Source organism: Gopherus flavomarginatus, chromosome 1, assembly GCF_025201925.1.
Source record: "Gopherus flavomarginatus isolate rGopFla2 chromosome 1, rGopFla2.mat.asm, whole genome shotgun sequence".
NCBI classification, from domain to species: domain Eukaryota; kingdom Metazoa; phylum Chordata; order Testudines; family Testudinidae; genus Gopherus; species Gopherus flavomarginatus.
The window spans coordinates 246,520,268-246,545,243 of NC_066617.1; the positions used below are offsets into that span (position 1 = coordinate 246,520,268).

Genomic DNA, 24,976 nt, shown 5'->3' on the forward strand with positions numbered 1-24,976 from the left:
GTAATTCTTCTGAATTATAGTAAATCACTGGCAATATAGATAAATAACAGTAAGTTAGCTATTTTTATTTTGTGGTCAAGGGGATTTTCATTGAATGTGTGACCACTTATTTTCTAGCATTGGATTCGTTTAGAGATTTTCCCTGATGTACTTGTCCACAGACTGAAGATGATAGTTGATCCTGCAGACAGCAGCTACATGCCCTCTCTTGTTGTGGTTTCAGGTACATGAAATTTAACTGTACTCAAAAGTAGGTTTTTTTTTTAACATTTTTTTAATGCTCAAATATTGATTATTTAACTTGGTAAAGTGTTCAGATAGGCGTAATATTTAAGTGTGGTGTTGGTACATGGCCTTTAAAATCAGTTTATTTCAATGTTCTACAGGTGGGAATTCTTTAAATAACCTTATAGAGCTAAAGACAATCAACATTAACCCTGCGGACACCACAGTGCCTCTTCTTAGTGAGTGTATAGAGGTAAGTTTGAGGAGAAGCTCTCAGATGGTCAAACTGGAAATGTATCTTGCTGTAAAAAGTGTCCATGTGTACCTTTGGTTATTGCAGTATTATATTTGATTTCTTGTTTTTCCAATATGTTGGTGCTTATAATTAATCACAACATTGGCTTTTGCATAATCACTGTCCACGTGTACAATTACTAGTCTTATGAATAAATACCAGTGAAATTATAGGTTTTCAGTTTAAAAGCCAGTGCCTCAGAACCAAGCAAACAATATATGTACCAGGTTTTTTTCAAAGGTATGGTTGGAAGTACAGATCTGCTGGTTGGCAGAAGTGGAGTGGCTATTCCTCAGCCTCAGGAGACAAATCTGGACTGTGGCCAGTTACTGCAAGAAGGGCACAATATTAGTGGTAGATTGGAGGTGAGATCATTCCCAGAAATGAAATAGTCTAATAGCAAACTTCAATCATGTTGAGAACATCCATATCTGTTAAATTGCCACCTAAATAGGGCAGAAAACTAGTATTTTTGATTTATCTTACAGAATCAACTTCTAAAACAGACGGAACTCAGCAATGCAAAAATCTTAAATCCTCCATGTTCCATAAACTTATAGACCCGAAAGACTGCAATTAACTCTTTCTTCTTTAGTATCACAGGTATATTGAGATTGCTATAAAGCAGTGCAGAAGCTCTGGAATAGATTGCAAAATACATGGTCTTAGCATACTGGGACGTATCCGGGCAGAGGATGAAGATTTGGCTGCAGTTCCTTTCCTTGCTTCTGATAATGAGGAAGAGGATGATGATAAACCCAACACTGGGAGGTAGGGAATTGGAAGAAAAAATAAACTTACTATCTTAACCTTAAACTAGAAGAATGTCAGCACTGGCTGTGCAACTCAAACGGCTGATTATTTTATTGTGTACTAGAGAAAACAAAACACCCAGGCTCTAGTTTCAACAAGTTTTACAATTAAGACATTAGTTGATGTATACCTGTTGTCTTTCCTATGTGATACTTTTCCTATCCAGTGATAACAATTTTTTCATCATTTATTTTGCCTCCTCATGCTGAAAAATCTTTGATTTGTTAAAAACAGCTAGAACTCCATTTATGAGTAGTTTCAGAGTAGTGGCTTTAACTGTATGATATGTCCAATATACAGTGTAGAATCCTGCAGTTCTGTGGGTCTTTTGCGCTTTTAAAGGACTTTCACTGTGCAGACTATTAAAACATTTCTTTTATAACAGGTATAAAGTGAACATAGTGGTCTCAGAAAATCACAACTCTGAAACTACGCTGAGTTTAATTTCACAGAGAGGATATTTACATTTCAAAATGTAAAACAGATTGTTAAACCTTGACTTGGTTTTTATATTTTATCAAATGTCACAGTATATAGGCTGTGGAGCTGACATTTTTCTATTTTTCTCAATGTACCCAGTCTTGTCAGGAAGAAGATGGCAGGGCTGGAATCAGCAGCTACTATAAGAACCAAAGTTTTTGTTTGGGGACTGAATGACAAAGATCAGTTGGGAGGACTAAAGGGTTCTAAGGTATCGTCTTTGTTCAATAAGTGTTTGTGTAAAACACAAAATCTCTGACAAAGTACATAAATCAGACACTGAATTCAAAGTTTTTAAGGTCCATTGTCAAACCCCTCCAGGACTAGACTTAATGACTTTCCAGGGCTGAAAAAGCATTCAAATGTCTGTCATTGGCAGATTGAGAAATTGGATCTTAAAATTACATTTTCAGTTCCAGTTTGATTTTTTAGAAGCTGCCTTCTTGAAGCAGGAGACTTCTCTCTTTAAACTCCAGCTTTCAAAGGGTGGAAGATTATGCTTTTAACTCTGAAAGATCATAGTAGTCAATAACTTGCAATCGTGTGCTGTAGAAATGATTGTTGCAGAGATGCTTAGTTTGTAGGTCAGTACAAATTATTTCTACACCAGGAAACTCACAATTTTACAGTGGTGCTGGTTCAGTGATCCAAAGAAAGAAAATGAATTACTGACCCTGACTAGTATAACCCATTTTAATGAGAAAAATTATTTGAGGGGAAGGTTCAAGTAAGTGCATCTTCTCAACCTGTCACTCACGTTCTCCCTTTACACACCTGTTTTTTTTTTTAGGAGTCTGCAGTATGGTTTAACGTGAGAAATGTGTAACCTATTTAATCATTTAAAGATGTCATTACTTTGAAAATTCAATTGAGTAAAAGGAACACTCCTATTTTAAAATAAGAATAAAAAAATTGATCTACTTGTTTGTTTGCAGAAGTTCATATAGGATTGTAAAAATCTACAAAAGTATTATATTCCCTGTCCACTCCAAAGTAAGCAGTTAATAACAAATGCGGTTCCCAGAGTTACTCATATTATAGTTGACACTGATGCCAGTGCACAGATACATAACTTATCAATTTAGAAATACAATTTGGGGGAGAAATGATTTTTTCCCCAGTTGGATCCTGATTCCAGTTGCCATTAACGATTCTTCTCGTTGACTTGAGTGGGCTTTGGATCAAGCCGTAGAGAGAGACAAAATTAGTTGGAAAATAAAATATAAAAACTTTAAAGTTTCAGAAGCCAGAAACCTTTTAAAAGTAAACAGCATCTCTTTTTTTGGTAAGGATAAGCTGCCATAACAAAAACCAAATGCAAACCCTCAGCCTTTCACTATGTTTTATCAATTATCCTTCAGAATTTTTTTTCACTAATTGTAATAGAGAAGTCTTTTTAGTAACATGATTTTTTTAGCTGCATATCAGTAAATAAATATTTACTTCAGTAATATAGGGAGATATTCCTAACGTTAATATATGCTGCTACCTCGCTATAACACCACCCATTATAACACAAATCTGGGTATAAGATGGTAAAGCAGTGCTCCGGGGATAAAGGGCTGCTCACTCCTGTGGATCAAAGCAAGTTCAATATAACACGGTTTCACCTATAACGCGCTAAGATTTTTTCACTCCCAAGGACAGCGTTATATGAAAGTATCAGAGGGGTAGCTGTGTTAGTCTGGATCTGTAAATACAGCAAAGAATCTTGTGGCATCTTATACACTAACAGACGTTTTGGAGCATGAGCTTCGTGGGTGAATACCCACTTCATCCGATGCATGTAGTGGAAATTTCCAGGGGCAGGCATATATATGTAAGCAAGCTAGAGATAACGAGGTTAGTTCAATCAGGGAGGATGAGGCCCTGTTCTAGCAGTTGAGGTGTGAAAACCAAGGGAGGAGAAACTGGTTTTGTAGTTGGCAAGCCATTCACAGTCTTTGTTTAATCCTGAGCTGATGGTGTCAAATTTGCAGATGAACTGAAGCTCAGCAGTTTCTCTTTGAAGTCTGGTCCTAAAGTTTTTTTGCTGCAGGATGACCACCTTAAGGTCTGCTATAGTGTGGCCAGAGAGGTTGAAGTGCTCTCCTACAGGTTTTTGTATATTGCCATAGCAGAGGGTCATCCTGGACAATGATCCCACACTTTTTTACAGGCCTTGGGTGGCAGGCCAGTCCTCGCCCACTGCCAACTTGAAGCATATTCTCACCAGTAACTGCACACCGCACCATAGTAACTCTAGCTCAGGAACCAATCCATGTGACAAACCTTGATGCCAGCTCTGCCCACATATCTACACCTGCGACACCATCACAGGACCTAACCAGATCAGCCACACCATCACCGGTTCATTCACCTGCACGTCCACCAATGTAATATATGCCAGCAATACTCCTCTGCTATGTACATCGGCCGAACTGGACAATCTCTACGGAAAAGGATCAGTGGACACAAATCAGATATTAGGAATGGCAATATACAAAAATCTGTAGGAGAACACTTCAACCTCCCTGGCCACGCTATAACAGACCTTAAGGTGGCCATCCTGCAGCAAAAAAACTTTAGGACTAGACTTCAAAGAGAAACTGCTGAGCTTCAGTTCATCTGCAAATTTGACACCATCAGCTCAGGATTAAACAAAGACTGTGAATGGCTTGCCGACTACACAACCAGTTTCTCCTCCCTTGGTTTTCACACCTCAACTGCTAGAACAGGGCCTCATCCTCCCTGATTGAACTAACTTCGTTATCTCTAGCTTGCTTACATATATATACCTACCCCTGGAAATTTCCACTACATGCATCTGACGAAGCGGGTATTCACCCACGAAGCTCATTCTCCAAAACGTCTGTTAGTTTATAAGATATCAAAGTAGAGGTGTATGTAAATGATGAACACTTGAAAAAGTGTCGGCCTCTGTTTATATAAAGTCAGCCTGACAAAAGACTTAATTGTAATGAAGGGGTGTATAGGTTACTTTGTCACTGGTTTTCTGATTACAGCTAATCCATATTGTTATGGAACTTTACTTTTGGTTTAACTGCAATTTAAAAGATAGAGAGAAAATAAATTTTGCCAGTGTGCTCATATATGTTGATTTCCGATACACTGATTGACATTTAGAGTTTGTTTACTCAAGAAAATTATAGTTTAAATAACCCTAACAATTTGTATATCCTACTGCACCTTTTCCTTGTGGTGGTTACATATTTATCTCCATTTTATATAACACACTCTTCCCTTGCTTTAAGCACTTGATCTGCTTCAGTTAAGTAACTAATTGGTTATCTGTGAGGTGTCCGGATAATGGGGTAGTGAGTGCCACTGAAAAGCTAATAAATAAAATTTTATTAACTAGTGGTTAGTTAAATAAGATAAATCAGTTTATTATACTAGAACTTCACTGCAAAGAACTGGTTGCCTTTTACAAGTAATGACTTTTAAATCTGATTTTATGCAATAATGTCTCTCTCTCTCTCTCTCTCTCTTCTCCAAACACTCTAGATCAAGGTTCCTTCATTCTCTGAAACGCTTTCTGCCTTGAATGTAGTACAGGTAGCTGGTGGATCCAAAAGCCTTTTTGCAGGTAGGATAACTGTGCAAGGTTTCCCATCCCTCCCAGCCCCAAAATAAAAAGTAAAATTATTTTCTAAGAGGTAGGAATAAATTCTCATTTGTGATTTTTTTATTAATGGAAATTTAAAACCTTTTTTCTTTTAGTAACTGTAGAGGGCAAAGTATATGCCTGTGGAGAAGCCACTAATGGAAGACTTGGTTTAGGCCTATCCAGTGGAACTGTGCCTATTCCCCGACAGATTACAGCTCTCAGTAATTATGTAGTGAAGAAGGTGGCTGTTCACTCAGGTACTGATTCTTTACATTTCTCCATGGGAACATAAACATTATGTCCCTAAGCTTAGAATGAAAGTAGTCTCTTGTGCACTGTATGGTTCTTGTGCCGAGGATATAGAATAGAGCCTTTAATACAGGAGTACTGGCTGAAGTTCTATGGCCTGCATAAAGGAGGTTAGACTAGATGATCTGGTGATCCCATCTGGCCATAGAAATCTGTGAATTTAGTCTCTTAATTTTTTTGACGTATGAAGTTGTGGTATCTTTCTGAAAGTTAAATTCAGAATAATTTTTGATTTTTCGTAGTATAATTTTTGGGTCAATCCAGTGGAAATATTTTCCTTTAAAAAAAATGTTAGCTAACTCTTTCACTTTGAAAATAGTTACTTAAGCAATTTGTTTTCACTGAGGGAAAATGTTCACCCTGGATACTTTTAAAAAAAAAAGTTTTTTTTTTTCACCTTCTCAGTGGACCGTGTGAAAATTAATGCTTTTGAATATATTAGAATTATGGAGTGAAGAGTGTAGCACTGTACTAAATTGCAGCACCAATGGGATGTTTCTTGGCTTTTGCTTGACTTCTGCTGCCCTGTTGACTATGTGCACATTCTGGTCTTCCATACTGGAGGGCGAAGAAATAAGTCTTTGCTGTTTGAAACTTGCAGTTTAAACCTTTGCAGGTGGCCGGCATGCTATGGCTTTAACTGTTGATGGGAAAGTATTTTCATGGGGCGAAGGAGACGATGGAAAACTTGGCCATTTCAGCAGAATGTAAGGATATAATTTCTATTAGTACCTTGAAATAGGAAATATTTCAAACAAATGATACTGAATCATTGCTAGCAAGCAATGGCAGTATTTAAATATATTAGTAATAAAGAATTGTGTTACAAAAAGATTCTTCTGCAATACATATATCAGTTTTGTATGTTGCAAACTAAGCTTTTATTGCAATTTCAATAGTTTTAAAGAGATACTCAAGTTAAAATTAATATAGCTTTTTAGAAATAGATTTATCTGAATGCGCAAGGTCAGTGTTTAATTCGGTGTCTTTTGTATATTCATTATTGAAAAGTTATGTGAGAGGCAGCAGAAATAGTGATTGCCAATATGCACTGGTTGGTGGTGGGGGTATTGAAATGCCTGCCACAGCCTGATAAAGTTACGCTCATGCTCTCTAGAAGTTCTTCACAATTTTCACCTAAGTTTCTCTGTAAGAGGCCCATTAAAGCTTTTTGAATGGTTGATAAAACAAATTAAAGCTAAAAGCGCTTTTTCCATGGTGAATTGGTGCTACCGTACCTGCCTGAGCTATGTCTCATGTCAAGCCCTTTGTCTATCATATGGCAATAATTCAAACTCACGTTAGTAGTCCTACTGTCAGGATCAGGTAGGCTATTGTGATGTATTAAAATTTTTATGCTGCTTGAGATTCCTGATGGAAGATGCTTTAGAATTGCAGAGCAGTATAGGATACGTCTACGCTACGAGATTATTCCGATTTTACATAAACCGGTTTTGTAAAACAGATTGTATAAAGTCGAGTGCACGCGACCACACTAAGCACATTAATTCGATGGTGTGCGTCCATGGTCCGAGGCTAGCATCGATTTCTGGAGCATTGCACTGTGGGTAGTTATCCCGTAGCTATCCCATAGTTCCCGCAGTCTCCCCCGTCCCTTGGAATTCTGGGTTGAGAGCCCAGTGCCTGATGGGGCAAAAATCATTGTCGCGAGTGGTTCTGGGTACAGCCTCACCCCTCCCTCCGTGAAAGCAGCAGACAACCATTTCACGCCTTTTTTTCCTGGGTGAACTGTGCAAACGCCATAGCGCAGCAAGCATGGACCCTGCTCAGATCAATACCGCAATAGTGGACGTTGTAAACACCTCGCACATTCTCATGCAGTCTATGCTGAACAGGGACCTGCAAAGCCAGGCGAGGGGGAGGCGGCAGCTATGGCAGCGCAGCAATGAGAGTGATGAGGACATGGACACAGAATTATCTCAAACCACGGGCCCCTGCGCTTTGGAGATCCTGCTGTTAATGGGGCAGGTTCTAGCCATTGAACGCCGATTTTGGGCCCGGGAAACAAGCACAGACTGGTGGGACCGCATAGTTTTGCAGGTGTGGGACGATTCGCAGTGGCTGCGAAACTTTCGCATGCTTAAGGGCACTTTCTTTGAACTTTGTGACTTGCTTTCCCCTGCCCTGAAACGCCAGAATACCAAGATGAGAGCAGCGCTCAAAGTGGAGAAGCGAGTGGCAATAGCCCTCTGGAAGCTTGCAACGCTAGACAGCTACCGGTCAGTCGGGAATCAGTTTGGAGCGGGCAAATTTACTGTGGGGGCTGCTGTGATGCAAGTAGCCAAAGCAATCATTAAGCTGCTGCTACGAAAGGTTGTGACTCTGGGAAACGTGCAGGTCATAGTGGCTGGCTTAGCTGCAATGGGATTCCCTAACTGTGGAGGGGCGATAGATGGAACCCATATCCCTATCTTGGCACCGGAGCACCAGGGCACCCAGTACATAAACCGCAAGGGGTACTTTTCAATGGTGCTGCAAGCACTGGTGGATCACAAGGGACATTTCACCAACATCCAAGTGAGATGGCCAGGAAGGGTTCATGATGCTCGCGTCTTCAGAAGCACTGCTCTGTTTAAACTGCTGCAGCAAGGGAATTACTTCCCGGACCAGAAAATAACAGTTGGGGATGTTGAAATGCCTGTCGTTATCCTGGGTGACCCAGCCTACCCCTTGATGCCATGGCTCATGAAGCCATACACAGGCAGCCTGGACAGTGGTCAGGAGCTGTTTAACTACAGGCTGAGCAAGTGCAGGATGGTGGTAGAATGTGTATTTGGCCATTCTTCTTCGAGTGATTGCTCATATCCATTCCAGTTAGGTGTGTGCGCCGCGCGTGCACATTTGTCGGAAAACTTTTACCCTAGCAACTCAGTGGGCCGGCAGGTCGCCCCCTAGAGTGGCGCCGTCATGGTGCTCGATATATACCCCTGCCGGCCCACCCGCTCCTCAGTTCCTTCTTACCGCCCGTGTCGGTTGTTGGAACAGTGGAGCGCGGCTTAGCTGACCTCCACTTCCCTAGCTACTTGTAGTTCTCGTATATAGTTATGCAGTTATAATCCTTCTGTATATATATTTGTATAGTTATACGTTTTTTTCTTTGCTAACATAGTTAGTTTAGTAATAGTTAGCGGGGTTCAGGAAGTAGCCCCTTCCCTGCACCCGGTGCCGGAGCCCATGCACGGCTCACCGGGTTTTAAAATGGGCTCGGCCTGCCAGAAGCCGATGCCGAAGGGAGATCTACACGACTCCTGTTTGAAGTGCCTCAGGGAATCACACTTGACAGCTAAGTGCCCCATTTGCAAGGCTTTTAAGCTGAGAACAAAAAGGAGCGGGACTTTCACTTACCCCTCCACCTTTTGGCACCGAGCGATGATCAAGCAGCTGGCAGAAGCGCCTCCTCGGCAGCGGACCCCGCCGTTACTGCCAAGGCCTTTCGGCACCGGCCGTCGCTGGCACCGAAGTCGACTCGGCACCGCTCCCTTCCTCCAAGGTCGAGAGAGCCTACAATTCCTGCTGGTGCCTGACGGCTCCCCGGCATGCGCCGTGGTTGAGCCCCCTGCTCCTGCTGCTTCCGTGCCACCTGCATTGCAGCCAGAGAGCTCATCTAAGTCGGATTTCCCGACTGCGACACCTGCAGAGGCACCGATGACATCGGCACCGTCGATTCCAGTCCCCCAGGGCCATTGAATCCAGTGCCTGACAGCTCCCCGGCACGCGCCGTGGTAGAGCTTATTGCTCCTGCTGCTTCCGTGCCAACTGCACCGCAGCCAGAGAGCTCGTCTAAGTCGGATCGCCCGGCACCGACACCTCTGAGACACCGACGACGTCGGCACCGTCGATTCCAGTCCCACAAGGGCCGTTGAATCCGGTGCCTGACGGCTCCCCGGCACGCGCCATGGTTGAGCTTACTGCTCCTGCTGCTTCCGTGCTGACTGCACCGCAGCCAGAGAGCTCGTCTATGTCGGATCGCCCGACACCTACCGAAGCTCTGACGACCTCGGTACCGTTGATCCCGGTCCCACGAGGGCCATCGAATCCGGTGCCTGACAGCTCCCCAGTATGCACTGTGGTTGAGCCTGCTGTTCCCTCCACGCCGGAGACATTACCAACGGCGAGGGATCTCATTGCCATGACAGAGTCGATGCTGCCTGACCTGGCACCGCCGGTGCGGGTAATACAGTCTCTTCATATGACCGTCCTCTGTCAGCACAGCAGAGCGGCACCGTTCATGATCACGGTCCCGCAGACGCTCCAGGTCCCGTCGGCACACCCGGCACCACTTGCAGTCCCGGTGCTGTTTTCCTCATCGGTACCGGTTGCACGTGCCGCACTGGTCGGTATCCCATTCACCGACCCGCTACTATCGGCACCGTTCCGACTCCCGGCACCGCGACAGGTACCGTGACTCCTGTAGCCTCTCCCTGAGCCTCGAGATCTCAGTCGACCTCCTGGCACTGTTCTGGTTGCAGGTCTGGATCTCGTTCCAGGTACCGGTATGCCTCCTGGTGCCAGTCCCCGGTGCCGAGTTGGGCAAGGTCCGATAGAGTCAGAGACTCTGCCCATGCCTTTTTTTTTTAGTACCTCCATGGCCATCCAGACACGCATCCGTGTCATCCCACATGCGCAGATCTTATGCTCAGGACCACGATTCTGATACGCCCCCCGACAACCTGAGGTGGAGGACGTCCCAGAGGTAGAGGACCCGGTATGGGGCCCTCTAAGGGGTACGACTACTCGTCTGTCCGCTCTCCTCTCTGCTCACTAGTCTTTCAGTCTGTTAAGGAGAGGTATTGGCATGGCCAGCGGGCGCCAGCCCCGAAACAGAAGGAGGTTTGGCGAATGAACCTACTTGGCCGCCAGGTGTACTCTGCAGAGGCCCTGCAGCTCTGGGTAGCAAAGCAACAAGCCTTGCTTAGCTGCTATAATTATAGCACCTGGGTGAAGGTAGTTTAGTTTATGGAGTTTCTCCCTCAAAACTCCCGCCAAGAGTTCGCTGCCGTCTTGGAGGACGGGGGAAAAAGGTACCCAGAGGGTCCCTCCAGGCCTCGTTGGACGCAGCAGACTCAGCAGCCAGGACTCTGGCCTTTGATGTCGCCATGAGGTGCATCTCATGGCTTCAGGTTTCAAACCTCCGGCCGGAGCTGCAGTATGCCATTCAGGATTTATCCTTTGTTGGTAAAGGCCTCTTCGCGGCAAAGACAGCCCCAGGCTGCGAAGCCTGATGGACAATAGGGTCCTAATGCGCTCTCTCAGCATGCATATGCCAGCGACCAAACGCAGGCCTTTCTGTCCCCAGCCGCCATACTCTGTGCCTAGCCAGAGACAGGACTTTGGCAAACGGCGAGGCCAAGGTGGTCGCAGACGAACGTCAGGACCCCTAAAGAGCCAAGGTCAAGGTCCCTCGCAATTACCACTGGGACCAAAGACAAACCTTCCAAGGTACGTCTGAGGGTGGTGTACCAGTCACAGGCCGGGATCCCAATCCCGCTTTCTCCTGGCGTGGCCCCAGTTAGTTTCAGATCGCTGGGTCCTGCGCACGGTGGAGCATAGGTACCACCTCTAATTTGTTCCAACCCTGTCCCCCTTCAGGGACCCCTCTCACGAGCAATTCCTCGTACAAGAGGTGCAGACGCCGACTGACGAAAGGGGCAAGGTGTCTACTCCCGTTATGCCCTAGTCCCCCACTCGAACAGAGGTCTCAGACCTTCCTAGTCCTGCGCGGACTCAACCAGTTTAGGAGAAGGTTGAAGTTCCGCATGGTATCCCTGGGAACCATTATTCCATCCTTGCCTCCTGGGGGCTACTATGCCGCCCTCGATATGAAGGACGCGTACTTTCGCAACGCCATCTTCCCTCTGCACAGGAGATACCTCCGCTTTCTAGCCAACCGTCAGTACTTCTGGTTTACGGCCATAGTCGCCACCTACCTTCGCTGATGTCGGATATGCGTTTTTCCGTATCTGGACGATTCGCTTATCCGAGGAGACTCCGAGACACAAACCACTCAGCACGTGGGCATCGTCACGGTCTTATTCACAGGTCTAGGCCTGATGATTACTATAGAGCAATCCACTCTGGTTCCCACGCAGAGGTTGGACTTCCTAGGGGCTATCCTGGTCTCCGACCTAGCCGGAGCCTGCTTATCACAACTGCGGTTTTAGGCGATGGCAACAATCATCCGAGGTCCGCAGACTTTCCCAACGACCTCGGCTCGCACTTGTCTCAGTCTCCTGGGTCCATGGCTGCCCGCAAGTTTGTAACCAAACACGCCAAGCTCCGCCTCCGTCCTCTCCAAGTCCGGCTCACCTCGGCGTACCGCCCGGACAGGGAGCCAATGGTCATGGTAGTCACCGTTCCCTCGAGCACCTTAGGCTCCCTAGAGTGGTGGCTAACTCCCTCCCTGGTGTGGGCAGGGATGCAGTTCCATCAGCCCCAGCCCTCACTGCCCCTGACGACAGACGCGTCATCTCTCTGCTCGAGTGCTCATGGTCACCTCCGAGCTTAAGGCCTTTGGTCTTCTTGGGAGCTGGCATTCCACATCAATGCCCCAAAAATGAGAGTAGTCCGCCTGGCGTGCCAGGGGTTCCAGCGGCAGCTGCGAGGCCGTGGTATCTCGGTGTTTACAGCCAACACAACAGCCATGTGCTTCATAAATAACCAGGGAGGGACATGGTCCTCCCCCCTTTTGTCGGGAGGCCATCCATTTCTGGGACTTTTGCATGGCCCACTCGATGGAGCTGGTGATGTCCTTTCTCCCAGGCGTTCGGAACGCCTTGGCGCTTTGACTCAGCAGGTCTTTCCTGTCTTTCGAGTGGTCACTCTGCCCCATGTGAGGCGTTCTGCTTTCCAGAAGTGGAGATTTTTCCTCACATAGACCTGTTCGCTCACCGCGAGAGCAGAAAATGCCAGATGTTCTGCTCCTTCCAAGGTCTCTCCTCGGGATCGATCTTGGACGCATTCCTGATGCCGTGGAAAGGCCAACTCCTTTATGCCTTCCCACTGTTCCCACTGGTTCATTAGGTCCTACTCAAACTCCGCAGGGGCAGAGCGCGCATCATCATGATCACTCCAGTGTGGTCCAGGCAGCACGGATATACCACGTTGCTCGGCCTGTCAATAACTAACCCAATTACCCTGCCACCCCACCCAGACCTCGTCACTCAGGGCCACGACAGGCTTCATCACCCGGACCTGCAGCCTCTTCACCTCACGGTGTGGCTGCTGCGTAACTGAGCCGGGGTGACAGGAAGCCTTCCACCTGGTCAACGTACCGGGCTGAGTGGAAGCGTTTCTTCTACAGGTGCAATACGCTCGATCTTGCTCCTACTGAGGTCTCGATCCCCTCTATTTGGCCTGCCTCTGGCCTTCAGCGGCAGGACCTGGCGGTATCATCGCTGAGGGTACACTTGGCAGCCATCTCTACCTTCCAGCCAGGCTAAGGTGGACGTTCCGTGTTCTCACACTCTATGGGTTCGAGGTCCCTCAAAGGCTTGGAGCGCTTGCACCCTCGGGTGCGCCGCCCAGCCCCAACCTGGGACCTCAACCTAGTTTTAACCAGACTTGTGTCTCCCTCATTCGAGTCGTTCGCGACCGGCCCTCTGCTATACCTGTCTTGGACGACAACTTTCCTCGTAGCTGTTACATCGGCCAGACGAGTCTCCGAGCTCAGAGCTCTTACGGTGGTTCCGCTGTACACTAGGTTTCACAAAGACAAGGTGCAGTTATGACCGCACCCGGCTTTCCTCCCTAAGGTGGTTTCGGCCTTTCATGTTACCCACAGCTCAATGCAATGGGCGCAACAATTGCACTCCCTGGACATCTATAGAGTGCTCGCATTTATATTGCGCTGACAGAACCATTTCGTAAGGTGCCCCAGCTCTGTCACGGTAGCAGACCAAAGGGAAGGCTTGCTTGTTTTCCTCTCAGAGGATCTCATCTTGGGTGATGGCGTACATCCGCACTTGTTATGATTTGGCTCATATTTCCCCAAGCCACATCACCGTGCATTCTACCAGGGCTCAGGCTTCATCTGCCGCCTTGCTGGCTCGTGTTCCTACCCACGAGATCTGTCGCACAGCTCCATTGGTCCTCGGTCCATACCTTTGCTTCACAGTATGCCCTGGTTCAACAGTCAAGAGATGCTGTAGCCTCTGGCTCAGCAGTTTTCATTCTGCCACATTTCACTCCGACCCCACCGCCTACGTAAGGCTTGGGATTCACCTAACTGGAATGGATATGAGCAATCACTCGAAGAAGAAAAGACTGTTACTCACCTTTGTAACTGTTGTTCTTCGAGATGTGTTGCTCATATCCATTCCACACCCGCCCTCCTTCCCCACTGTCAGAGTAGCCAGCAAGAAGGAACTGAGGAGCGGGTGGGTCGGCAGGGGTATATATCGAGCACCATGATGGCGCCACTCTAGGGGACGACCTGCCGGCCCACTGAGTTGCTAGGGTAAAAGTTTTCCGACAAATGTGCACGCGCGGCGCACACACCTAACTGGAATGGATATGAGCAACACATCTCAAAGAACAACAGTTACAAAGGTGAGTAACCGTCTTTTTAAAGGCGTGCTGGTGCACATTACTGACTCGCTCAGACCTCAGCCAAACCAATGTCCCCTTTGTTATTGCTGCTTGCTGTGTGCTCCACAATCTCTGTGAGAGTAAGGGGGAGACCTTTATGGCGGGGTGGGAGGCTGAGGCAAATCATCTGGCCGCTGATTACATGCAGCTAGACACCATGGCGATTAGAAGAGCACACCACGAAGCAGTGTGCATCTGAGAAGCTTTGAAAATGAGTTTCATCACGGGCCAGGGTACGGTGTGACTGCTGTTTTGTTTCCCCTTCATGAACCCACCCCCTTTATTGACTCCTTTCCTGTAAGCAACCCACCCTCCTCCTTCGATTACAGTTTTCTTAAGGAAATAAAGTCACTATCGTTTAAAAATCATGTATTCATTATTAAAAGTAATTATAAAAAGAGGCAGAGAACTGACAAGGTATCCCCGGTGTGGTTTGGTAGGAGGATAGGAGGGATGGAAAAGGCCATTAAACACATTTCAATGTAATGACAGCCTTTTGGTTGGACTGTCCACGGGGGTGGAATGGGCGGGTGCATGAAGCCTTCCCTCACGCGTTCTTACACGTCTGAGTGAGGAAGATATGGAACATGGTGAGTGGTGAGGGTGGTTACACAGGGGCTGCAGCGACACTCTGTGACCCCGCTGCTCTTCCTGAAGATCCACCAGATGTCGGAGGATGTCAGTTTGATCACGCAGCAGCTCCAGCGTTGCATCCCGCCACCACTGATCTTCCTGCCTACACCTCTGATCTTCCTGCCGCCACCTCTCATCTGGAGCGTCCTTCCTATCCTCACGTTCGTCCCTCCTATCCTCACGTTCACTGGCATCCTTCCTGTACTTTGCTACCACATCCTTCCACTCATTCGGATGAGCTCTTTCATTGCGGGTTACTTCCATGATTTCCGAGAACATTTCGTCTCACGTCTTCTTTTTCCTGCGCCTTATCTGAGAGAGCCTTCGTGATGGAGTAGGGAGGCTTGAAAAATGTGCAGCTGCATGAGGGAGGGGAAAAAAGGGAGAGAAGTGTTTAAAAAGATACATTTTACAGAACAATGGTTAAACTCTTTCACAGTGAACAACACTATTCACCTTACATAGCACATGTGATTTCACTACAAGGTTGCATTTTGCATCTTAATATTGAGTGCCTGCGGCTCTGGTGTTACAGATCTCACAGACGCAGGTCCAGGCATCAGAATTCAGCTTGCATGCAGCAATGGTAAGCCACTGTCTTTCGGCTTCTCCAGCCTTCCTATACACAGTGCCCTCTGATGCTTCTTTCCTGTTAACATGCAGCAGCAGCCGAAGCCAACCCCCCCATCCAATTCTCTAGGATGATTGCTTTACCCCTCCCCCCACCGCATGGCTGGTATCATGGAAGTTCACTGCTAATCACCCCCCTTTCCCCCCACCCCCCCGCATGGCTGGTAGCTGGGAAGATTCCTGCTAGCCAAACGCAAAAAAGCTCAGCGCTATCCTTCCTCCCCTCCCCCCGCTTGGCTGCGTGCAAGGAATGATTTCTTTTAAGCAATAACCCAGTAGGAAAATGGCCATCTCTGTCCCCTTAATTAAATTCCTGAATTTCAACCAGGTTACCATGAACGATATCACTCTGCTGAGGATAACAGAGCGAGATAAAGAACGGATGTTTCTTGAATGCCAGCAAGCACCAGAACCATACGCAGCTATGCTTTGTCATGCAGTGATACCAGATTACTTGCTACATGCATGGCGTGGTAAAGTGTCCTACCATGGTGAACGGAACAAGGCTGCCTTGCCCAGAAACCTTTTGCAAAGGCTTTTGGAGTACCTCCAGGAGCGCTTCATGGAGGTGTCCCTGGAGGATTTCCGCTCCATCCCCAGACATGTTAACAAACTTTTCCATTAACTTTACTGGCCGCGAATGCATCCCAGGCCCTCATGGCAAATCAATCATTAAAAAACGCTTGCTTTTAAACCATGCTTTATATTTACAAAGGTACACTCATCAGAGGTTACTTCCATGGCTTCACTGTCTGGGCTAGTGGCTTGGGAGGGCTGGGAGGGTAATTCCGTCTGGGTCACAAAAAGCTCCTGGCTGTTGGGGCTAACGAAGTGCTGTGTGCTCACTGCAAGATCGTCCTCCTCTTCCTCTTCCTCCTCCTCCGCAGAATCCTCAGTCATGGTTGAGATTACAACCCCCACCTCGGAATCCACGGACGGGGTGGGGTAGTGGTGGCGCAGCCCCCTAAAATTGCATGCAGCTCAGCGTAGGAGCGGCATGTTTTCGGCCCTGACCCGGACCTTCCGTTTGCTGATTTGGTTTTCTGGTAGGCTTGTCTGAGCTCCTTAACTTTCACTCTGCACTGCACTGAGTCCCTGGTGTGGCCTTTTTCCTTCATAGCCTTGGGAATTTTTTCAAATATTTTTTCATTTCGTCTTTTGGAACGGAGTTCTGTTAGCACTGAATCCTCTCCCCATATAGCGACCAGATCCAGTACCTCCCTTGCGGTCCATGCTGGAGTTCTTTTTCGATTCTCAGGAGACTACATTGCTACCTGTGCTGATGAGCTCTGTGTGGTCACCTGTACTGATCAGAGCTTCATGCTGGCCAAACAGGACATGAAATTCAAAAGTTTATGGGGCTTTTCCTGTATACCTGGCCAGTGCATCCGAGTTCAGATTGCTGTCCAGAGCGGTCACAGTGGTGCACTGTGGGATACCATCCAGAGGCCAATACCATCGATTTGCGGCCACACTAACCCTAATCTGATATGGTAATACCGATTTTAGCGCCGCTACTCTCGTCTGGGAAGAGTACAGAAACCGATTTAAAGAGCCCTTTATATCGATATAAAGGGCCTCGTAGTGTGGATGAGTGCGGCGTTAAATCGGTTTAACGCTGCTAAAATCGGTTTAAACGTGTAGTGTAGACCAGGCCATAGTGGACTCTGATACTACACTGTGGTATACTGTAGACAGGCCATAAATAAAAAGAAGTTGGTGCACCATTAATCTGTAAATCTAATATTTCCAAATATCTGTTAGCTTGAAATGTTTTCTGGCAGAAGCTGAATTAGAAGCTGAGTATTTGATAGCTCACTCAAGCTAAGTTGCTTGTGTGAAATCAGTTATTTTATTGAAGCAGTAAAACAAAAGTACCAAACATTGTATTTGATACCAACAACCCACACCATACCATCTACTTAAGTTATTGTATTATTAATTTTGTAGTCTAAGTATGGTGTCTTTAAAGTTGCCAAGAGGTTTTGTTGTTCTGTCTGTTTCTTTTGATGGTGGGCATGCTTTTTTTGAGCTAGGGAGTAAAATTTTTTCTCTTGAAAGTTCTTCATGAATTTCAAACACTTTTTAGCAAGGAAAAATTGAGAAAAATAGTTTTATACTCTTTGTGGGAAATCTTCAAGTTATTTAATATTAACATATTCAATAGAAAATTGATCTTCATACTGTGTAGTTCTCAGAGGTGTTCTTAGGATCTTTACACAATGTATAGAAAAATACAGCATGTGCCTCAGAGCTTGAGTCTCAGAACAGACATGACTCAACAAGTGTGTGGGTGACAAACAGAAGGGGAGGGTTTGAGACAAGGGAGGACAAAATATGGCTTTATTAGTTCAAGTATAGGCACATATATTGTTTGTTGTTTAATAAATAGAAGAAAATATCTATATCAGAAAATATTTTTGACTAGTGGGCATTACATCCATGCTGCTCCCTGCATGATGTCCCCCTGATAACCCTGCACCTGCCAGGCATTGCTGGGACAGTGTGGAAGGACTGGGTCCTTATATTTCGACCTTAATAGTATTTCTGCAAAGCCCTACGTAATTTGTTTAGAAATGTTAATAATGGTTGTAGCATGTACACCACATTAGAAAACCTACTTAAATTAAAACTAGACTATGAATTCAGTGAGCAGGTTGAATTTAACAAAAAGACATTCTACTTTCTCAGGCAAATGCTTTAGTGATATTCACAAGAAACATCTTCAGTAATCTAGCAGACAGCTGACAATGAATGTTTGTTTGGTCTGGTCCCCTTGTGAAGAGCAGAGCTGGAAGAGGAATGAGCACCTCTTTCCTCATCCTCTGGCTCCCTGCACTGCAGGTTGGAGGCTCAGCCAGGTGTACAACATTCTATGCCATCCTGTGCAGAGCGGGACCAAGAGATCAGAGACCATGCTTCTGGGCTGGCATGTAGGGTCTGGGGGCCTCCACTTTTGGGACTGAAATGGATTTTGCAAAAAATATTTGGCAGATATTGAATATCGTTTTTCAGACAGAATTTGTTCGTTAACTTTGTATTCAAAACAGAATTTCAGTATCTTTTTTTGAAGATGCGTCCACGGGAGAAATACAATCTATAGAAACTTCTAACTGATAACACTGGATTATTACAGCTGACTGTTTTAAATATTGGAATTTTTACTTTCTTTACCATTAATTTTCATAAATTGCTCAGCGTGGGCAATGAAGACAGATAATTCAGTTTCACTTTTTAACATACACATTTTAATCTGTTTATCTTTCTGGTTCTTCATTATCAGGATGCTGCAGTGAGTTCGTGTTACGTAACATTTCTTAAAGGAATTTTCAGTTGAGCTGCATTAAAAATAGTGGAAAATGAAAATGTTTTCAGCTTTTTAAAAGTTTATTTTTTACCAAACCTACATTTTTGGCCTAAATTGATTTGAACAATATACCTTTAAGATAAATAGAAAAATAAATTAAATCCATGATTTAAAGTGAAACATTGAAGTCTTAAATATTAGCATTAGGGCAGATTTGCCATTCAGGTGTTTAATATTACATGAGACATTGGAGCGTTGGGCATGAAATATATTGCATGACATCACAAAAGAAGATGATAAACCCTTTTATTCTCTCTTTAGGAATTGTGATAAACCAAGATTGATAGAAGCATTGAAAACCAAGCGTATCCGTGATATTGCTTGTGGCAGTTCTCACAGTGCTGCCATCACATCTAGTGGTGAACTGTACACATGGGGCCTTGGAGAATACGGCAGGCTAGGTCATGGAGACAATACTACGCAACTCAAACCGAAGATGGTAAGTACATGAAGTGTTTCCTGATCGTGGTCGTGTATATGTATGTATATGCACAAGAAGAGAAAATAAAGGGAGAAATAAAGCTAAGAATCCCAAAGCAGTTTGTAATGTGAGCTTAGATGTATAAAGAACAAAACAAGTCACAAATACTTTGAAATTACTGTGAAACTTTAAAATGTACTTAATGTTTTTGAGACAGCATACTTACTTTTCTGTGTGTTATAGGTTAAAGTGCTGCTTGGTCACAGAGTCATTCAAGTGGCTTGTGGAAGCAGAGATGCTCAGACTCTGGCTTTGACAGATGAAGGTAGGAGTATCTTTCGTTAGCAACTTCATAGCATATGAGAATATTGTGATCATAGTCTAATGTACTGTTTGGTTGGTGTTACTAGGCCTGGTGTTTTCCTGGGGAGATGGTGACTTTGGAAAACTGGGCCGAGGAGGAAGCGAAGGATGCAATATTCCTCAGAACATTGAAAGACTAAATGGCCAGAGCGTGTGCCAGATTGAGTGTGGGGCTCAGTTCTCTTTGGCACTTACCAAATCTGGAGTGGTGTGGACCTGGTATGTCAAAGTTGCTAAGAAATACTTTTACAAAAAATTTCAAGGCATTTGAGTTGTATTGATTGCTACAGACTGGCTTATTACATCTATGCTTTGTGCACATGTTTAATTTATTCTGAAACATCCTGTTGTTTCCACTCCCTCCTCCTGCACACTTATTTGTACACCCACCTGTTTCATTTTGTCTGTTAGAGTGTAAGCTTTTTGGGGAAGGTACTGTCATTTACTAAATCTTTATAGAGTGTCTGTAATAACTGGGACCCTTGCCTGGTTGGGGTGTATAGGTTTCAGTGCAATAAAAATAAATAGAAATAAAGATTATTGTGATAAAAGAAGTTGAGGCCCTACTTAACTTGCAATATTGTGGAAATTGTGGATTCCACAGTTTTTGACTTGTAACGCAGTTTTGATAGTGGGAGCCCTACTGGGTGTGAGGCTAACAGTGGGGAGCAGTGGCGACCCCAGGGCTAAGGGCCGCAGCTCCACTTCTCAGCCCTGGGTGGCCAACAGTGGCAAATTGTAGAAAAGTAATAATGGACCTTATTACTGAAAATAGTAAGGTCCATTATTCTTTTCCACAATTTATGGAGATAGAACTGGAAGGGACCCTGAAAGGTTATTGAGTCTAGCCTCCAGCATTCACTAGCAGGACCAAGTACTGATTTTGCCCCAGATTCCTAAGTGGCCCCCTCAAGGACTGAACTCACAACCCAGGGTTTTAGCAGGCCAATGCTCAAACTACTGAGTTATCCCTCCCCCTTATCCCCTTCCATGGCTTGTCCGCAATTGATCTGCAATTTTTTTGACAATCATCCCACGATTCAAGTAGAGCCTCCTATATATCGTCTGTGAAATAATATATCTCAGTTCCTTTTGGTTCTTATGTTGCAGCAGTGCACTGCTTTATCTTATATATGTTCTCTAATTACAGAATGATTGGTTGTGATTCCATTGTTAGGGATTAGTTTTTCCACTTAAATCAGGGTTTCAGCCACTTTGTGTGGAGAATACAGCATATTCTCCTCAGTATTAGAATACTCTTTGAGTACAGAATGAGAATTTCCCACCTGAGAACTAACAAGTTAATTGGTTAGTTAGTTATAGTAAAAATTTATTAAAGATAATTCATGAAACTTAAAACTCAGAAGATATCTTTTGTTACCAGTGATCTCCATAACAGAACAACACAGGGTCTTCAAACATCCCGTTTGGTTAAATTGAATTCTTATGTACAGGCTATATTTGAGAAACTTAACTTTAGGATTGTCCTTATTCTTCATAAACTAATTTTTCTTCTTCAGCACAGGCTGATGAATAATAATTTTCTATAGTGAATTCCACAACAATCTTCTGTCTTTTCAAATGGTTATCTCCTGTTGTTCTTGACAAGAGTGAAGCTAACAGTGCCTTTATTAAAGATGTCGTCCTTCAGAATGACCACTGTCCCTTATTGCTCTCAATGTGCGGGAAGCCAAGTTGCCCGTGGCCCACTATTTTCCCTTCCTGTATTGACATTTCAAAGAGTTGGGGGGCAGGGGAAAGAAAATCCAGTGTCTTCAGAAATAAGTTCAATCTAAACTGGGACTACAAACACTAAAATATTTAATAATCATAACGTGATTATTGCATGACATCACTGCCAGGCAAAGTTAAGCATATTTGTGTGCCTCAGCTGTACATTTCCATACCTAGCATACTTGGATTTCTTTTAAGTTTAACTCTGAATTTCCTGGGTTTGTAGTACTTGTTTTGGGGGGTCATTAGAACATCCAAGTAATTTTTTTTTATCCTTATGATACCGATTGTGTTCAGTTCAGTTGTAACATAGTTTTTATCTGGAAATTACTGTTGAAGCTAAGGACATTTGGAGATACTTGATTTCCAACAGAGACTGATCACTGTTACGAAATACAGTGGGGAAAAATGAGAACTGTTACCGCTGACCAACGCTCTTCATTTTTTTTTCTGCTCAGTTGATACTATTGGTAATATCTTGAGGTATTGACATAAAATACACTTGAGTAGTGCAATGTTAATGGTGTCTCTCAGACAGTTGAGGAAAATTGTATATGTTGATAATAAAAGTAACCTGTGTTTGAGGCTTGTCTGAAGTCTCAGTTATGTTAACAGTTAAGCACAGGTGCAGTTTTACTCATGTGAGTAGTTGTCACAGTGCAGGTCCTGTGTTTTATATAAATTGTAAGCTGGATAGTGATTTTAATGAGTTAAAAAAATACAAGTCATTTTTAAGTAAACCTCTACCCCAACATAACGCAGTCCTTGAGACAAAAAATCTCACCGTGTTATAGGTGAGATAGCATTATATCACACTTGCTTTGCCCCCACCCCGTTCCTTGTTCCCTGACCACCCCTCCAGAGACTGCAATCCCCCGTCCCCTGACTGCTCCGACCCCTATCCACCCCTCCCTACCCCCTGACAGGCAGTCACTGGCAGCGGTGGGAAGTGGAGCAGCCCAGCCACAGTACGCTCCACCCTGCCAGCTCCCAGCCACACTGCTCCGCTTCCCACTGTCGGTGAGTGCGGGGAGGTTGGGGAAAGGATGCCCCCCCCACTCACCTGCAGCGGGAAGCAGAGCGACGCGGCCCCAGCCTGCTCCGCTTTCCTTGCCCTGGCCCCAGCTGTGTCACTGGGGGGCGCCTAGGGAAAGGTCCTGCACTCACCTGTGGCGGGAAGCGGAGCGCCATGGCTGGGAGCTGGCAGAGTGGAGCTGGCTGGGGCTGGGCTGCTCCACTTCCTGCCACCAGTGAGTGTGAGGAGGTTGGGGGAAGGACGCCCTCCTCACTCACTGTTGGCGGGAAGCAGAGCGACGCGGCCCCAGCCTGCTCCACTCTGCCACCTCCCAGCCATGGTGCTCCGCTTCATGCCACAGGTGAGTGCAGGGAGGTTGGGGAAAGGTCACCCCCTGTACTCACCTGTGGCGGGAAACGGAGCACTGTGGCTGGGAGCTGGCGGAGTGGAGCATGCTGGGGCCTGGCTCCTCTGCTTCCGCCGCTGCTGGTGAGTGCGGGGGGGATACCTTCCTCCAAGCCCTCTCCCCTGAGCGACAGGGCTGGAGCTGGGGCGAGGGAAGCAGAGTGGGCTGCTTCTGGCCCCCTACTAATCCCCCGGGCCACTCTGGGACTGCGTGGCCCCCAAAAATGCCCTCCCACAGCTCCTGCCCCCCAGATCCTGGGGGGGAGTCCCTGACTGCCCCTGAGTCCCTCTGCCCCTTATCAAACCCCTCAGCCCTGGCCTGGTCCGACACCCTTAACACGCTGCTCAGAGCAGTGTGTCAGAGCTTTACTGTGTTGTATGTGAACCCGCATTCTATCGGGTCATGTTATATCGGGGTAGAGGTGTATAAATAAATTTATAATAGTAAGATATATTTCAAAACAGAAAGAATGAATTTTATGCAACCACAATATTTCCCCCAAAATAATGATAAATGGTACATTTTTAGTATTGAGGCCAATGTATGAAAAATTGTAGATTTTTTGCTACCCGCTAGAGACAAGTCTTTCCAAGTCAGGTTTCAAGGTCATTGTCAAGAAATTTGCATTGCTGTTACGTGTGCTTTCCCTTTGGATATATAAACCATTTCAATTTACAGAGGTGTAATGGCAAAGGATTACACTGTTTGGAACGATATAATTGCCTGGAATTTCACAATTACTTCCTTGTCTGTTCCAGGGGCAAGGGGGATTACTTCAGGCTAGGTCACGGCACTGATGTTCATGTGCGAAAGCCACAGGTTGTGGAAGGGTTGAGAGGGAAGAAGATTGTACATGTGGCTGTAGGTGCACTTCACTGCCTGGCTGTCACTGACACAGGACAGGTAAGTTACTCTGGTCCAGAAAAAACTAGATATTGAGGCAATGTAATGTAATAAAAGCAGTAATACTTTTAGCTTCTTATTTTATTTGTTAATTATACTACAGTCGATTTGGTTCTGGTGTCTACAGTCTCAAACCCAATAGAGTTATCTCTGTTTGCTTTAGATGGAGAGGTCATAAGAACACATGAAACCATAGACAAGTAATACACAAAATCACAAGAACAAGATCCACTATCTTTTAACAGTTTTATTAAAGTTGCCAACAAAGTTCTAAATGTCACCGCATATAAAATTCCTAAATATATCCATGCACCAGTTATAACTACAGACAGACATACTCATATCATCCTACATGGTGTTAGAGTCTGATGTCTTTCCTTTGGATTGATCATCAATACGGGGATGGTCCCTGCTGGAGGTTTCCCATAGGAAACAGTTTTCCCTCTGTGGGCACCTTTTTTCGTAATGTGATTCTGTCTATACCTACCTTCTGCGCATGTACATGAAAGTGTCAGCCCTCTTTCTTATTGTTCTTTGTCCCCTAGAAACATGAGGAAGCCCAAATTCAATAGGCTGTGTAGGTTCTCGTTAGCACTGATGTACCACCTGTATCCTGTGTCTAAGATGCATGTTGGAGACAAGATTTACTATAACAGCATTTTATAATTTAAAATTTAATCTTCTGGCTAGACTGGAGTGGGCAGACTTTTTGGCCTGAGGGCTACATCTGGATATGGAAATTGTATGGCAAGCCATGAATACTCACAAAATTGGGGTTGGGATGTGGGACTGGGTGAGCGCTCCGGCTTGGGGGGCTGAGCTCTGTGGTGGGGCCAAAAATGAGGAGTTCAGGGAATGGGAGGGAGCTCCAGGCTGGGGGAGGGGGTTGAGGTGTAGGGGAAGGAGTGAGAGCTCCAGCTGGGGGTGCAGGCTCTGGGGTGGGTCTGGGGTTGAGGGGTTTGCAGTGCAGGAGGGCGCGTTGTCCCATCCGCAGGCACCACCCCTGCAACTCCCATTGGCTGTGTTTCCCAGGCAATGGGAGTTGCGGGGGCAGTATGTGGAGCTCTCTAACTGCCCCTACATGCAGGAGCCAGAGGGCAGACATGGTACTGCTTCTAGGAGCCCACGGGGCAAGCCTCGGACTCCACTCCACGGCGGTAGCTTG

The 24,976-nt window shown here is 45.5% G+C and overlaps 1 protein-coding gene across 3 annotated transcripts in view; it reads left to right on the forward strand.

The window, feature by feature from the left end:
* HERC2 (HECT and RLD domain containing E3 ubiquitin protein ligase 2) overlaps positions 1 to 24,976 on the forward strand; it is a 200,821-nt gene that overhangs the window by 124,127 nt on the left and 51,718 nt on the right. For all 3 annotated transcript variants that reach the window (XM_050919178.1, XM_050919184.1, XM_050919190.1), the window contains 11 exons: positions 118 to 223; positions 387 to 478; positions 1,116 to 1,291; positions 1,913 to 2,024; positions 5,321 to 5,402; positions 5,537 to 5,680; positions 6,349 to 6,439; positions 19,231 to 19,408; positions 19,634 to 19,715; positions 19,801 to 19,972; positions 23,667 to 23,811. In XM_050919178.1, coding sequence (XP_050775135.1) covers positions 118 to 223; positions 387 to 478; positions 1,116 to 1,291; positions 1,913 to 2,024; positions 5,321 to 5,402; positions 5,537 to 5,680; positions 6,349 to 6,439; positions 19,231 to 19,408; positions 19,634 to 19,715; positions 19,801 to 19,972; positions 23,667 to 23,811 — 1,380 coding nt within the window. The remainder of the gene's footprint in view (positions 1 to 117; positions 224 to 386; positions 479 to 1,115; positions 1,292 to 1,912; positions 2,025 to 5,320; positions 5,403 to 5,536; positions 5,681 to 6,348; positions 6,440 to 19,230; positions 19,409 to 19,633; positions 19,716 to 19,800; positions 19,973 to 23,666; positions 23,812 to 24,976) is intronic.